We start from the raw sequence: 16,346 nt of genomic DNA on the forward strand, positions 1-16,346 counted from the left end.
GGGCAGAGGGGAGGGAGGTGGTTGCGTCCTTAAAAAGTCTCCAATCCTCCACTTCCCAGGGGAATTTGGCTCATAAAAGCCTTTGGAATCCGGTTGCCGAGCCGGGAAATCCCTCCCGGGAGATTTGGAGGAACCTTCGGAAGAGTCAGTTCTGTCCTTGGAGGGGAAAACGAGCCCCAAACCCGCTTTGGGATGTTCCGATCCCACGAGCTCCGAAGCGTTTCCTTTATTCCCTCTGGTTTCTACACCCCAACCCGCGGTTCTGATCATTCCAAAGGATTCCCAAACCATTTCCAGAGTCACCCTGAGCTCTGATATTCCCGGAGAACCTTCCCCTCGTGGGTTACGGGGGAAAACCAACCCCGGGCTTCCCAGTGAGGGTCCCAGCGAGGCCAAACCCGTTTCCTTTCGTCTCTTCTCCTAAAACGAAGCCCTTAAAAATTCTCTCCTGGCTGCCAGGGCTGCGTTTTCCAGGGAAAACTCCCGGATTTCGGGCTCCGTTTGGAAGGGGGTTGGATTTCGGGGAGGAGCGGGAGCCCCCGAGGAGCCTCGTCAGCGTTTAAGCGACAAAGGAGGCGACAAACCCGCCCCGTTTTGCTGCTGAAATCCCGTTTTTGTCCCAGGAAAGAGGGGCGGGAGGACGGGGGAGGGTCGGGAAACTCCCGGATCCGGGATTCTCCAGCGGGATCTATCCAGGATGGAGCGAGGGGAAGGAAGGAAGGGAGGAAAAGGAAGGGGGAAGGAAGGAAGGAAGAAAGGAAGGAAGGAAGGGAGGAGGAAGGAAGGAAAAAGAAGGAAAAGGAGGGGAGGGAGGGAGGAAGGAGAGAAAAGGAAGGGAGGAAAAGGAAGGAAGGAAAAGGAAGGGCGGAAGAAATGAAGGAAGGAAGGAAAAGGAAGGAAAAGGAAGGGAGGAAGGGCGGAAGGAAAGAAGGAAGGGAGGGAGGCAGGGGGGTCATTCCCGGGAATCTGGAGGGGTTCGTTGTCCCTTTCCATCCCCCGTTTTCCTCTCCAGCCCAACCTGGTTTTTGGGCACAAAAAGGTGGATTTTGGGACCCCCGGGGGTCTCCCCGTGCCGTGACCCCCCCTCTCCTCACAGCCCTCCTGGAGCCCGGGCTGGGCGCTGGAACAGGGAACGCCCGGCCCGGAGCTTCTCCCTTCGGATGCGGCGGGAAACAGGGAATGTTGGACCCACAGCCCGGGACACCTGGAGTAGGACTCGCCCTCGGCTCCTTCCCGTGGGAATCCATGGAAAATTCCCGTGGGAAATCGGTGGATTCGTGCCTTGGACCAACAGGGATCATCCAGGACATCCCAAAATCCCAAAATCCCACTCTGGGACCGACAGGGATCGTCCAGGACATCCCCAAATCCCACTCTGGACTCACAGGGATGATCCAGGACATCCCAAAATCCCAAAATTCCTCTCTGGGACACACAGGGGTCATCCAGGACATCCCAGAATCCCAAAATCCCACTCTGGACCCACAGGGATCATCCAGGACATCCCAAAATCCCACTCTGGACCCACAGGGGTCATCCAGGACATCCCAAAATCCCAGAACCTTCCATAAAGAATCGAGGATGTTTGGAAAATCCCGTTGGATTTTTCGGGGTGTTGGGGTCCCTAAAGGGGTGTTTTGGGGTCTGTAAATTTTTTGGGAAAGGCTGAAATGTATGGATTCATGTTATCCCAAGAAAATTTGGGAAAGGCTGAGATTTATGGATTCATTTTATCCCAAGAGAGTTTTTGGGAAACACGAAAAATTTCTGGATTCATTTTATCCCAAGAGGGTTTTTGGGAAAGGCTGAAATTTGGGATAAAACGAATCCATAAATTTCAGCCTTTCCCAAAAATTCAAATTTTTGGATTCATTTTATCCCAGGAGAGTTTTTGGGAAAGGCTGAAATTTCTGGATTCATTTTCTCAGGACCCAGCGGAGCCAGCAAAGGTTTTATTGGGATTTAGGAAAAACTGAGGAAGCAAAAGCTGGGAATGCTGGATTTGAGGGAAGGGGGATCCGTGGGAGCAGATTCCAGGAGCAGGGAATCATGGAATGGTCCCAGGATGGATGAATCCTTCCCGTGGAGCCTTTGGTGGTGGCTGGAGCTGGAGATTCCCCTCAGGATGGGGCTGGAAAACTGGGATTTGCCCTTTAATTGTACCTGGAAAAGGAACCCCAAAGGGTTTTCCAGGTTTTCCCATCCCAAAAAAATTCCAATTTTCATCCCAAAGCTTTAATTCCCATCCTAAAGTTCCAATTCCCACCCCAAAGTTCCAATTCCCATCCTAAAGTTCCAATTCCCACCCCAAAAAATTCCAATTCCCACCCCAAAGTTCCAATTCCCACCCCAAAGTTCCAATTCCCACCCCAAAGTTCCAATGCCCACTCCAAATCCCATCCCATCCCACCTTTCCATGGGCAGGGACACCTCCCACCATCCCAGGGGATCCAACCTGGCCTGGGACACTCCCAGGGATCCAGGGGCATCCTCTGGGAAATCCATCCCAGGGCCTCCCCACCCTCCCAGCCAGGAATTCCTTCCCAATATCCCCCCTAAATCCCCCTTTCCCAGTGGGAAGCCATTCCCTGTGTCTGTCCCTCCACCCCCCATCCCAGTCCCTCTCCATGCAGGAGCTGCCGAGCAGTGGATTCAGATCCCGTTTTTCCCCCAGGACAGGGACGTTCTCCCTCTGTCCCGTTCTCTCCAAAGAACCTTCCCCAGAGGAGCAAACCGGGAACAAAATCCCTCCTTTCCTGGCCTTTGGGGGCAAATCCCAAATCCCTCCTGACGCCCCTTCCCGTGGCTCTGCCCGTGTCTGTTGTTCTGGGGCAGCTGAGGCAGAGATTTTATGGATCACTGGATTTTTGGATGATTGGAGTTTTGGATTTTATGGATTGTTGGATTTTATGGATCACTGGATTTTTGGATGGTTGGATTTTACGGATTGTTGGATTTTATGGACACTGGATTTTTGGATGGTTGGATTTTTGGATTTTATGGATTGTTGGATTTTATGGATCACTGGATTTTTGGATGATTGGATTTTATGGATCATTGGATTTTTGGATGATTGGATTTTATGGATCATTGGATTTTTGGATGATTGGATTTTATGGACACTGGATTTTTGGATTGTTGGATTTTATGGATCACTGGATTTTTGGATGGTTGGATTGTTGGATTTTATGGATCACTGGATTTTTGGATGGTTGGATTTCATGGACACTGGATTTTTGGATGATTGGATTTTTGGATTTTATGGATTGTTGGATTTCATGGATCACTGGATTTTTGGATGGTTGTAGCCCCGACTTCCCCCTGAGCCCAGCCCAGGGTTGGGCCCGGCCTCGGCCAAGGCTCAGCTTTATTTTTTAATCCCCTCTCGAGGACTTGCGAGTTGAGTCCTGACTGTTTGCCCAGGGCTTGGGGAGGGATGGGCGGGGCTGGGCTGGGGATCTGGGCGGGATCCGGATGGAAATTCCTGACCCCGGGACACCCCGGAGCCTTGGGATGGGCTGGGATGGAGGGACCTGAAAGCCCAGCCAGGACACCTCCCACCATCCCAGGGGATCCAACCCGGCCTTGGACACTCCCAGGGATCCAGGGGCATCCTCTGGGAAATCCATTCCAGGGCCTTTCCACTCTCCCAGCCAGGAATTCCTTCCCAAAATCCCACCTAAATCTCCCTTTCCCAGTGGAAGCCATTCCCTGTGTCTGTCCCTCCAGCCCTTGTCCCCAGTCCCTCTCCAGCTCTCCTGGAGCCCCTTCAGGCCCTGGAAGTGGCTCCAAGCTCTCCCTGGATCCTTCCCTTCTCCAGGGGAACATTCCCAGCTCTCCCAGCCTGGCTCCAGAATCAAGGAATGCTGGAATGATTTGGGTTGGGAGGGACCTTAAATCCCATCCCACCTTTCCATGGGCAGGGACACCTCCCACCATCCCAGGGGGATCCAACCTGGCCTTGGACACTCCCAGGGATCCAGGGGCAGCCACAGCTCCTCTGGGAATTCCATCCCAGCCCTCACTGCCCTTGCAGCAAGGATTCCTTCCCTAAATCCCCCTTTCCCAGTGGGAAGCCATTCCCTGTGTCTGTCCCTCCAGCCCTCATCCCAAATCCCTCTCCAGCTCTCCTGGAAGGGGCTCCAAGCTCTCCCTGGATCCTTCCCTTCTCTTGCTCTCCCGCCCAGATCGGTGTTTCCATAGTGGGAAGTTGTTTCCCAGGTCATTTCCCAGGTCGTTTCCAGGTGGTTTTCCAGGTTTATTTCCCTCCCCTCTCCCTTTTCCCAGCACCTCCTGCCCTGGATGAGCCAGTGGATGAATTCCTTGGCCTTCATCCTGTCCAGGAACCGCGTGAAGTCGCTGCTGAAGGTCCCCTCCGAGTGTCTCTTGGCGTCGGATGGGAAGCTTTGGGAGCTCCAGGATCCCTTAGAATTCCGGCTGGAAGAGGAGGAAGAGGGGAAAAAAAAACCACGAGGATTTCACGGCCATCCTGGCAGGATCATCCCGGAAATGGAAATAAATCCATAATGTCTGAAGGGAGGGGGGACAATGGGAATGTCCCTGGAGGGACACTGGGAATGTTCCTGGTCTGGGACAGCCCAGGAATCCGGGGGGACATGGGAATGTTCCTGGAGGGACAATGGGAATGTTCCTGTGGGGACAATGGGAATGTTCCTGGAGGGACAGTGGAAATGTCCCTGGTCTGGGACAGGCCAGAAATCCTGGGGGGACATGGGAATGTTCCTGGAGGGACACTGGAATGTTCCTGGCGGAAAACGGGAATGTCCCTGGTCTGGGAAAGCCCAGGAATCCTGGGGGCACATGGGAATGTCCCTGGAGGGACAATGGGAATCAGGAACTGGGAAGGGCGGAGCCGTTCCCGGATCCCACATTCCATACCTGGATGGGCCATCCAAGCCCTCGGGAGCCGCCTGGATTCCCGGCGGGAAGAGCAGGGCGAGCACCAGCCCGGCCAGGAACAGCCACCGCACCATTGGATCGGCCTGCGGGAGGCACAGATCCCACCGGGAATGCCCCAAATCCCGCCGGGAATGCCCCAAATCCCGCCGGGAATGCCCCAAATCCCACCGGGAATGCCCCAAATCCCACCGGGAATGCCCCAAATCCCGCCGGGAAAGCCTCAAATCCTGCTGGGAATGCCCCAAATCCCACCGGGAATGCCCCAATCCAGCCAGGAATGCCCCAAATCCCACCGGGAATGCCCCAGGATGGGATTCCCGCCCACCTCCCGATCCCTGCGGGAAGTTTTGGGATGGGGCGGATCCACGGGACACAACCCGCACCCTTCCCAGGACTGTGGGAATCCCGGCGCAATTCCCACAGGGATGTGCCTTGGCCCATGGAATGACATCCAAAGATATCACAATCCAAAGATAATCATTACATTTTATTGTATAATTTTATATTATATAATTTACATTATATATATATATTATATATAATATTATACCTATTATATGTATAATATAATATTATATATTTTATATTATGTGTTAGATTTTATAGATTAATAAAATAATTATCATATCATATATAAATATAATAATTATATTATTTAATTAATATAATACGTAATAGATAATATACTATATTATATGCTATATAGAATATAGTATATTAATATATTATAATATGATAATCTAATTATATTAATGTAACATGTAATATATAAACATAATATAATTTATATTATATTAATATTTATATTAATATAATAAATAATTGATATAATAATATGATTATTTATTTATAAATATATTATTTATAAATAAATATTTGTATTATACATTTCTAATAATATAAATAATAATATAATAAATAATTAATGTAATAAATAATTAATATAATAGTATAATTTAAATAATATAATTAAAATAATTTAAAATAATATATTTTAATATAATAAATTAATTAATACAATATATAATATATTGCTATTATCTATTATATTTATATAATATAATATTATATATTATATTATATTATATAACTGTAATATATAATTTTATTACATAATTAAATATTATCCAAAGCTAATAATCAACATCATCCCAAACCTCCCTTCCCATCCATTCCCACCTCAAAATCCTCCCCACAATGCTGGAGGGAACTTCCCTGAAAAGCCCCTTCCAGAAGAATTGACTCATTAGGGTTTTCCATCCCTTATTTTTGCTGGATTCCCTAAAAATTCCAGGGCAACAAAACCCCCCCCCCTCCCCCCTTTATTTCCCAAAAATCAGACTTTTATCCCTGTGCCCAAGTCCATCTTTGGACAATACCTTTGGATAATACATCTTGGGATATACAGATAATATATCTTTGGGTGTATAGAATATCCAATGAGATATAAAAGATATAGAAAAGATATATAGAAAAGATATATATAAAAGTTATATATAAAAGATATATATAAAAGTTGTATATAAAAGATATATATATAATATGTCTTTGGATATATAGGATATCTAAAGATATATAAAAGATATATAAATAAAAGTTATATATTAAAGATATATATAATATGTCTTTGGATATATAGAATATCCAAAGATATATAAAAGATATATAAAAGATATATAAAAGATATATAAAAGATATATATAAAAGTTACATATAAAATATATATATAATATATCTTTGGATATATAGAATATCCAAAGATACATAAAAGATATACAGAAGCTATATATAAAAGATATAGAGAAGATATATATAATATATATATATTAATTTTATATATGATATATCTTTGGGTATAAAAATAAATCTTTGAGGAATAATCCAAAGATACAATTAATTGCCACAAATATTATCCCAAATCTCCCCTTTTCCCATCCATTCCCACCTTGGAATCTCTCCACGGTGCTGGAGAGAACTTCCCTGAAAAGCCCCTTCCAGAAGAGTTTAAATTTAAAAATTTAAACTCAGTAAAACTCATTAAAATTTTCCCAGCCCTTGTTTTTTGATGGATTCCTTAGGAATTCCAAGGGGAATAAAACCTCACCCCCCTTTATCCCTTTATTTCCCAAAAATGAGACTTTTGTCCCTGTGCCAGAGAGAAGTTCCCTGAGAAGCCCCTTTCGGAAAAGTTGCTCCATTAAAATTTTCCATCCTTTATTTTTACTGGATTCCCTAAAAATTCCACCCCTCTTTATCCCTTTATTTCCCAAAAATGAGACTTTTGTCCCTGTGCCAGAGAGAACTTCCTTGAAAAGCCCCTTCCGGAAGAGTCGCTCCATTAAAATTTTCCATCCCTTATTTTTTATGGATTCCTTAGGAATTCCAGGGCAATAAACCCCCCCCTCCCATTATTTCCCAAAAATCAGACTTTTATCCCCTTGTGCCCAAGCCCCTTTTCTCAGAGCTTGGATCCAATCCTAACCCCTTTTCTTCCCTGCTTTCATCCCTTCCCAGCCTGGGAATAAAGGAAAGGAGGAAAATCCCAACTCACCTCCTTTCCTTCCCCTCCTGCTTTTCCTCCTTTCCCAGCTCCTTCTCCCTGAATTCCGGCTCCTTCCCGGCCTTTTTAAGCTCCTCGGGATCCGACAGGGAGGTCGTGGAACCTTCTTGGGGTCGGAGGGGTCGTTATGAATCATTTGCTGGCTGCCAAAAATGCCCTTTTTGCTCCTTTTTCCCACTTATTTCTTCACAACAGAGAAAAAAAAAGGTGGTTTTTTTAATTGTTGTCGTTGTTTTGCTCGTTTTTGCCCTTTTTGCCCTCGGATTTTGGAGCCCGGGGGGTGACCCGGGGGTTTTCTTGCTCTGCTGGAGTTCAAAACAGCAGGAAAAAGGAGGGCAAAGGAGGGAAAAAGGGGGGGAAAGGAGGGGAAAGGAGGGAAGAGGAGGAAAAAGGAGGAAAAAGAAGGGAAAAGGAGGAAAAAGGGGTAAAAGGAGGAAAAAGGGGTAAAAGGAGGAAAAAGGAGGAAAAGGAGGGTAAAGGAGGATTTCAGTCTCCAGACACTTCCTGCTGCTTCCTGAGGGGCAGGATTTGGGTTGGAGCTGCTTGGCCGGACAGAGACCACTGTGAGCCCAGACTGAGCCCAGGCCAGGCCTGGGAGCCACTGTGAGCCTGGTCTGAGCCTGGGCCAGGCCTTGAAACCAAACCTGAGCCTGGTCTGAGCCCAGGCCAGGCCTTGAAACCAAAACTGAGCCCAGACTGAGCCAAGCCAGGCCTTGAAACCAAACCTGAGCCCAGACTGAGCCAAGCCAGGCCTTGAAACCAAACCTGAGCCTGGTCTGAGCCTGGGCCAGGCCTGGGAGCCACTGTGAGTCCAGCCTGGGCCAAGCCAGGCCTTGAAACCAAGCCTGAGCCTAGGCCGGGCCTTAGATCCAAGCCTGAGCTCAGCCTGAGCCTGAGCCACGCCTGAGACAAGCCAGACCTTAGACCCAAGACTTGAGATCCAAGCCTGACTCAAGGCCAGCTGCTCCAGATCTTGGAGCCAAGTCTGAGCCAAGCCTGTCCCAAGGCCAGACCCATTTGGGGTGAATTGATGAATTTATTTATCCGCATTTGGGGTGAATTGATGAATTTATTTATCCCCATTTGGGGTGAATTAATGAATTTATTTATCCCCTTTTGGGATCAATTGATGAATTTATTTATCCCAGTTTGGGGTGAATTGATGAATTTATTTATCCCCTTTTGGGATCAATCGATGAATTTATTTATCCCAATTTGGGGTGAATTGATGAATTTATTTATCCCCTTTTGGGATCAACTGATGAATTTATTTATCCCAATTTGGGGTGAATTAATGAATTTATTTATCCCCTTTTGGGATCAATTGATGAATTTATTCATCCCCATTTCGGGTGAATTGATGAATTTATTCATCCCCATTTCGGGTGAATTGATGAATTTATTTATCCCCATTTTGGGTGAATTGATGAATTCAAATGTCAAAAATTGATGGCTCTTCCTTTGTTCTTTGCCCAGAGAGAAAAAAAAGAAACTCCTGTGGTGTTCAAAATGTTCAAAGTTTGCCAGATAGCCCAGAAAGATTTTTATTTTTAGGAACTTATAATAGGATTATATAATATGATATAATATAATATATTATGTTACATTATATTATATCATATTATATTATGTTAAGGAATATAATAGTACTAGGACTATACATAATATATAATATTAGGAATAATTGGAGGTGGTATTATATTATATCATATTATATTATGTTAAGGAATATAATAGTACTAGGACTATACATAATATATAATATTAGGAATAATTGGAGGGGATATTATATTATATTATATTTAGGAATATAATATTAGGAATAAATATATAATATATAATATTAGGAATAATTAGAGGAGTATTATAGTATATTATATTATATTGTATTATATTATATTATATTCCATTTAGGAACATATATTTCCCTGTTCCGCTCTCCAATTTGGAACTGGACACCTTCCAACTTCACGATGTATAATTTTGTTTTGGAATAAAAAAAAACCCGTATTTTTATTTCTTTATTTTATATCGGCAGTTCATATTATAATTTTATATCGTATTTCTTTATTTCCTGTTTTCTCTCGGGCCGGTCTCTCTCCCCTCCCGCCCCGGCAGAGCCGATTCCCTCATTCCCTCATCCCTCACTCCCCTTCCAGGACCTTCCGCGCAATTATCGCCGGCGCTCCCCCGCGGGGCTTCCTCTAATTAGTGCCCCTGTCAGCGCGCGGCTGACGAGCCTTTAATTAGTGCCGATACCGACAGCAGAGGGTGTTAATTAGCTGGACCTGCCGGCAGAGGTCCGGACCCCCCGGGCCTTCCGGGGGATATTGATGATTAGTTATTATTTATAATTAACGCCCCCAAAGCAGCGCCGGGTGACGCCGCCAGCGATGTCCCTTGGCCCGGGGACGCTGTCAGCGATGTCCTCTTAGGAGAAATAAAAATATGGTTTATATATATATATATGTGCGTGTGTGTGTGTTTTATATATTAAAAAAAATATAAAAATATATTTATAAAAATATATAAAAATATATATTTATATAGAAATGTATGTATTTTTAGATATTTATATATTTTTACATATTTACTCATTTATAAATATATATTTATATAGAAATTTATAATAAATATATAATATATAAATATTTATATATTTTATATATTTATACATTTACGAATATATAAATATATAGTTATATATAAATATATATAATAGTAAATATTATATACACATATATAAATATATAATTTTTTATAAATTTTATAAATTTTATATATATAAAATATATAAATATAAACATATAAATATATATATAGGTCTATTATGAAGTTGTAAAACACCCAAGTTCCACAGACTGAACTTGGCTGTCAGGGTCCTTTTGGGCCGGATTAAGGGAAATGCAAAAGTTCTTAAAAATTAAAATGTTTTGGGGCCGCGTGGTGCCCGAGGTTCCTTCTCTCTTTGGGTTTAAGAACAAGGGAAGATCCACCATTTTTGACAACTTTGCAGCCGATCGGGATAAAGGGAAAGCCCCTTTTCAGAGAAAAGAAACCTTTTTAGGTAAAAATGAATACATTAAAGCTTCTCTGAAAAAGGGCGGGATTTTGTAAAACTATAAAAATTAAACCCAAAGGGTCTTTTCTCCCCGAAGATCTCGGTGTGAGACGGGACCCGGCTGAATAAATCCTTCCTTTGCGTTTCCTGAGGTTTTGCCGCCTTTCGAAAATTCAAGAGGAAATTTTTCTCATACCCCGGGCGGGTGACACTGTCAGGATGTCCCCTGTCCCGGGTGACACTGTCAGGATGTCCCCTGACCCGGGTGACACTGTCAGGATGTCCCCTGTCCCGGGTGACACTGTCAGGATGTCCCCTGACCCGGGTGACACTGTCAGGATGTCCCCTGTCCCAGGTGACACTGTCCAGGCTGTCCCCTGTCCCGGGTGACACTGTCAGGATGTCCCCTGTCCCAGGTGACACTGTCAGCGATGTCCCTTGTCCCGGGTGACACTGTCAGCGATGTCCCTTGTCCCGGGTGACACTGTCAGGATGTCCCCTGACCCGGGTGACACTGTCAGCGATGTCCCTTGTCCCGGGTGACACTGTCAGGATGTCCCCTGACCCGGGTGACACTGTCAGCGATGTCCCCTGACCCGGGTGACACTGTCCGGGCTGTCCCCTGTCCCGGGTGACACTGTCAGGATGTCCCCTATCCCGGGTGACACTGTCCGGGCTGTCCCCTGTCCCGGGTGACGCTGTCAGGGGAGCTCCGGGAGGAGACCCTCATCTCCCTCCTGGCGCTGCTCCTTTGGTTTTCCCAATCCCGGCTCCTCTGGGAATTGACCTGCGGGACGCTCCCCCCGCATGGTTTTCCCGGGAATTCGGGGCTCTCCCGTTTCCCGGGATGTTCCCCCTCCCACCCGCTGGTTCTGCCCCCCCCCGGAGGACGGACCAGCCCGGTTTGGGACGGGGCAGAGCCGCGTTTCGGCCCGGGTTGGGATTTGGAGGCGTTTTTATGGACACCAGGTGGCGGCGTTTGGCTGCGGCCCTTCAGCTGCCTGTCCTTCCTCTGCCTGTCCTTCCTCTGCCTGTCCTTCCTCTGCCTGTCTTTCCTCTGCCTGTCCTTCCCTGCCTGTCCTTCCTCTGCCTGTCCTTCCTCTGCCTGTCTTTCATCCCCTTGTCCTTCATTCCCCTCTCCTTCATCCCCCTCTCCTTCATCCAACTGTCCTTCCCCTTCCCATCCTTCCCCTTCCCATTCTTCCTCTTCCCATCCTTCCCCTTCCCATCCTTCCCCTTCCCATTCTTCCTCTTCCCATCCTTCCCCTTCCCATTCTTCCCCTTCCCATCCTTCCCCTTCCCATCCTTCCCCTTCCCACTCTTCCTCTTCCCATTCTTCCTCTTCTTGTCCTTCCTCTTCCCACCCTTCCCCTTCCCATCTTTCCCCTTCCACCCTTCCTCTTCCCATCCTTCCTCTTCCCATTCTTCCTCTTCTCGTCCTTCCTCTTCCCATCCTTCCCCTTCCCATCCCTCCTCTCCCTGCCCTCCATCACTCTCTCACCTCCCTCCAAATTCTCTGTGATTCCCAAAATTCCCAACCTGCCCCCCCCCAAGGACCGAAGCGATTCCCCCTTTTTGGGGGGTGGGACCCCTGGGCCGGGGGGGCCCCTAGTGACGTCACAGCCCGGTTTGGGGTGCAAATCCCTGGAGAAGCAGCTTTGGGGCCTCCCGAGATTCCTGCACTGATGGAACATGGAGAGGAGGGGCCGGGGGGGAAACCCCCGGAGCGTGTCCAGACTCCATGTCCGTCAGCTCCAGAGGCTCACCCAGAGCCCACCCAGCCCCGTTCCCGTTTTTCCCAAGGATCTGACCCTGCTGGCATGGGAAGGGCCGGGAGGATCCGAGGCTGCTCCCATGGGATGGTGGGACCTGGCCCCGCTGGACTGTCCAAAACCAGCCTGGAAACGAGAGGAGTTTCCCGTGGAATCGGGGCTGGTTTGGGCCGGCAGGGCCCTCAAAGGCTCCACGGGCAGGGCAGGTCATGTCGGGCCTGCTCGGAAATTAGAGCCAGACCTGCTTTAATTAAAGCCAGACCTGCTTTAATTAGAACCAGACCTGCTGAGCCTCCTCCTGCCCCCAACCCGCTCCTGCTCCGGGGCTCCACTTCCCTGCCCCGGGGATTCCATGGCTGGGAACAACCCCAAAGTGTCCCAAAGTGTCCCAAAGTATCCCAAAGTGTTCCATGTCCCAAAGTGTCCTAAAGTGTCCAGAGTCCCAAAGTGTCCCAAAGTGTCCCAAAGTGTCCCATGTCACCAAATGTCCCAAAGTGTTCAGCATTCCAAAGTGTCCCAAAGTGTTCCAAAGTGTTCCAAAGTGTCCCAAAGTGTCTGGACACACCCAACAGCTCCAATCCCACTGCCCCAGGGCACACCAGGAGCTGGTTCATTTGGGGGGGATTTCCTGCAAAAAAAGGAGGGATAAAGGCTTTGGGTCCCCTGGGATCCCCCACAGAGCCCTTGGAGTCGTAGAATCACGGAATCATGGACACATGGAATCAGAGAATCATGGAATCATAGAGTCATAGAATCATAGAATCGTGGAATCACGGAATCACGGAATCACAGAATCATGGAATCATGGAATCACAGAATCATGGAATCATAGGATCACAGAATCATGGAATCATAGACTCATAGAATCATAGAATCGTGGAATCACGGAATCACGGAATCACAGAATCATGGAATCAAGGAATCATGAAATCACAGAATCATGGAATCATAGGATCACAGAATCATGGAATCATGGAATCAGAGTCATAGAATCATGGAATCATGGAATCATAGGATCACAGAATCATGGAATCATAGACTCATAGAATCATAGAATCATGAAATCACAGAGTCATGGAATCACGGAATAATGGAATCATGGAATCACAGAATCATGGAATCATGGAATCACGGAATCATGGAATCAGCCGGGTTGGAAAAGCCCTCAGAGCTCATCCAGCCCAACCCTCGCTCCAACCCCGCCGTGGTTCCCAGCCCATGGCACTGATGCCACATCCAGTCTGTCCTTAAACACCTCCAGGGACGGAGAATCCACCCCCTCCCTGGGCAGCCCATTCCAGTGTCTGATCACTCTCCCTGGAAAGAATTCCTTCCCAATATCCAACCTGATGCCTTAAGCCCCTAATGTTTTTTTTTTTATTTTTCTAATATTTGTAAGACTTGTAAGTTTATAAGTAGTGGAAGTAGATTTTAAAAGCAGCAACCTTCCCCCCTTTTGTCCCTTTCCCTTTCCCTTTCTCCAGCACCCTTGTTTACACATTCCTTAACCCTCTTACCCCATTCTATGCTCCCTACATCACTCATAGCCCCAAATCCGAGGCCTAGATTGTTGGCAGAACAGCATATCGGGGCCTGAACCACAGAACACGGTCAAAAACTGGGTGACCATGTACCCTTTGTGCTCTGATGATGGGGAAGATGGGATGAATGGGGGGTCCCGAAACACACCCCAGACCCATTTTAAGGGGGTGGACCCGGGGCGGACCAGAGTAAAGGCCACAGGGTGGACACATCTGGGATTGGATGGATGGTGTTATAAAATGTGACCTCTCAGGCACGGCCTGTGCACGTCGTGTACCATCTACTGCCTTGGCAAATAAACCCTTTCTTATCTCACCCCTAATTAACTGCTCTGGAGATTTTTTCAGCACCAAAATACCGCAGCAACAAACCCAAACCTGGTGAGGCCACCCCTGGAGTGCTGTGTCCAGTTCTGGGCCCCTCAGCTCAGGAAGGACCCTCCCCTCTCAGAAAATAACCTATTAAGGTAAAAAACCGGCGTTTAATGAGCATTTAACAGTCTGTGTAACCAAAACAACTACAAAAGGCTCCGGGTTTCAAACCCGTGCGTGCTTCCAGCCCCGGGAAAGGGGGAGGCACCGGCTCCTGCCTCCCCCCGGGGGGGTTCAGCGACCACCCCCCCGAGCCTGCGGGGCTACCTTGGGCCATTTTTGGGGCTGGGTTTGCTCGTTCCGAGGAGGAGGAGGAGGAAGGGACACAGTCCAGCCCGCCCTGCCGGGGTTCGTTGCCCCAGCCCGGGGGGACACGAGCCGCCCGTGCCCTCGTGGGTGTCCGTCTGTCAGCACCGACGGCCCGTGCCCGTGTCCGTCTGTCAGCACCGACGGCCTGTGCCCGTGTCCGTCTGTCAGCACCGACCTGCCCGATGCCTCCCCGAGCTCTTGCCCAACCCCGATTCCTCCCGACACATCAAAGGCGCTTTCCAAGCCTTTCCTCCGAGCTCCTGGGAGGGCCCGGAGCCGGGGGGGAGCGCCGGGAGCCTTCCCGGAGCCAGGCAGGTCCATTCCCAGCCCCCCGGAATTCCTGGGGGTCCATTCTCAGCTCCCCGGAATTCCTGGGGTTCCTCCCAGTGTCTGATCCCTCCTCCCGGGGGTCCCTTCCCAGTCCCCAGGAATTCCTGCGTGTCCTCCCAGTGTCTAATCCCTCCTCTCGGCTGTCCCTTCCCAGCCCCCAGGAATTCCTGAGTGTCCTCCCAGCTCCTGATCCCTCCTCCTGGGGGTCCATTCCCGTCTCCCAGGAATTCTTGGGTGCCCTCCCAGGCCCCAATCCTACCTCCTGGGGGTCCCTTCCCAGCCCCCAAGAATTCCTGGGGGTCCCTTCCCAGCCCCCAGGAATTCCTGGGTGTCCATTCCCATCCCCAGGGAATTCCTGGGTGCCCCCCCAGCTGGCACCGCAGGAGCCGGGAACGTCCCCGGGGAGGGAGGAATCCCAAAGAGCCCCCCGGGAGAAGCCGCTTCGCGTGGCGCGTTCCCGGAGAAACGTCTGGCTGCTTCCCTCCGGGAGCTTTCCCCTGTCATTCCCAGCCGGATTTGATGATATCTCCCGATCAGCCGCAGGATTTTCCCTGTCATTATCCCCTCTCGGGAGCCTGGGAGGGGTTGGTTTTATTTTTTTGGGATGGCGGAGGAGTGGCAGCGAAGCGCGGCCGCCCCCGAGGGAGAGACGGGACGTGCGGGAAAGGTTTGGATCATGGGAACAGGGAGCGTTCCTTCCAGCTGGAGCCGCAGCCAGGGCTCAGGGAAGCGGCGGGTGATGACTCCCGCCTGGAATGCCGCCCAGGGTGTCTTGAAATACCGGCTTGCAAAACTTTCACCAAAACACGCCAACGGCCCGGGTGTTTCTAGGATAACAGATCTGGGCTTTGGCTCCGCAATCGGCCCCGGGATCTGCGGATCCAGGGGAAAACCACCGCCAGGAATTAGGGCTGTAATGGATCCTCACTCCCTCGGGGCCCTCCGGCTGTTCGGCTCAGGATTTTGGGGAAAAGGGGGAGAAAAGGCTCGTTTATCCCCGGCTCTGGGCAAGAATCCCCTCGTGTTGCTCTGCAGAGAAATCCCCCCTCGATTTTGAGCAGCCCCAGCAGGAGGCAGAGGGGAATCCGACTCTTTGAGCTCGGGGAGGGGTTGAGGTGCTTTTCCCCACGTCCTGCCCGCGGAGCTTTGATCCCCGAGGGCTGGAGCTCCCCGAGGGCTGGAGCCGCAGGCGCGGGGCAGCCCCGGATAAGCCCAGCCCGGGAGAAAGCCAAGGCGGGCTCGGCTGAGCCCGGAGAGCAGAGCTGGCACCCGAACCCACTCTAAAAAAACCCGATCGTGGCGCAGGAGAACCACGAATTCTTTGTTGAGCGTCACCCGAGAGGTTTCCCGCCCCGAGCCCTCCAACCCTCCTGCTCCCCCCGCGCTCCCGGCCAAGGATCTGCCGCGGGAGAGATCCGGGATGGAGGGAACGTGATGGGAGGCTGTAAACACGGCCCGTGTCCACGCACAGCTCGGGCTTT

The 16,346-nt window shown here is 49.1% G+C and overlaps 1 protein-coding gene across 1 annotated transcript; it reads right to left on the minus strand.

Moving 5' to 3' along the window:
* Positions 1-1,925: 1,925 nt before the first annotated feature.
* On the minus strand, positions 1,926-8,115 carry LOC135408085 (pro-glucagon-like). The gene is made up of 4 exons (XM_064643430.1): positions 7,472-8,115; positions 4,900-5,003; positions 4,291-4,437; positions 1,926-2,163 (listed from the first exon to the last, which is right to left on the minus strand). The coding sequence occupies exons 2-4, from the start codon at positions 4,992-4,994 to the stop codon at positions 2,154-2,156; spliced, it is 252 nt and encodes an 83-aa protein (XP_064499500.1). The 5' UTR covers positions 4,995-5,003; positions 7,472-8,115; the 3' UTR covers positions 1,926-2,153.
* Positions 8,116-16,346: the final 8,231 nt, after the last annotated feature.

Source organism: Pseudopipra pipra, unplaced genomic scaffold (assembly GCF_036250125.1).
Source record: "Pseudopipra pipra isolate bDixPip1 unplaced genomic scaffold, bDixPip1.hap1 HAP1_SCAFFOLD_174, whole genome shotgun sequence".
Lineage (NCBI taxonomy): Eukaryota > Metazoa > Chordata > Aves > Passeriformes > Pipridae > Pseudopipra > Pseudopipra pipra.

What these genes read in the sequence shown, in the direction of transcription:
- LOC135408085 (XM_064643430.1), bottom strand. Translation starts at nt 4,994, where the DNA reads ATGGTGCGGTGGCTGTTCCTGGCCGGGCTGGTGCTCGCCCTGCTCTTC. An exon ending in GGCTTGGATGGCCCATCCAG is followed by an intron (nt 4,438 to 4,899) that starts GTATGGAATGTG and finishes CTCCTCTTCCAG; the next exon opens with CCGGAATTCTAAGGGATCCT.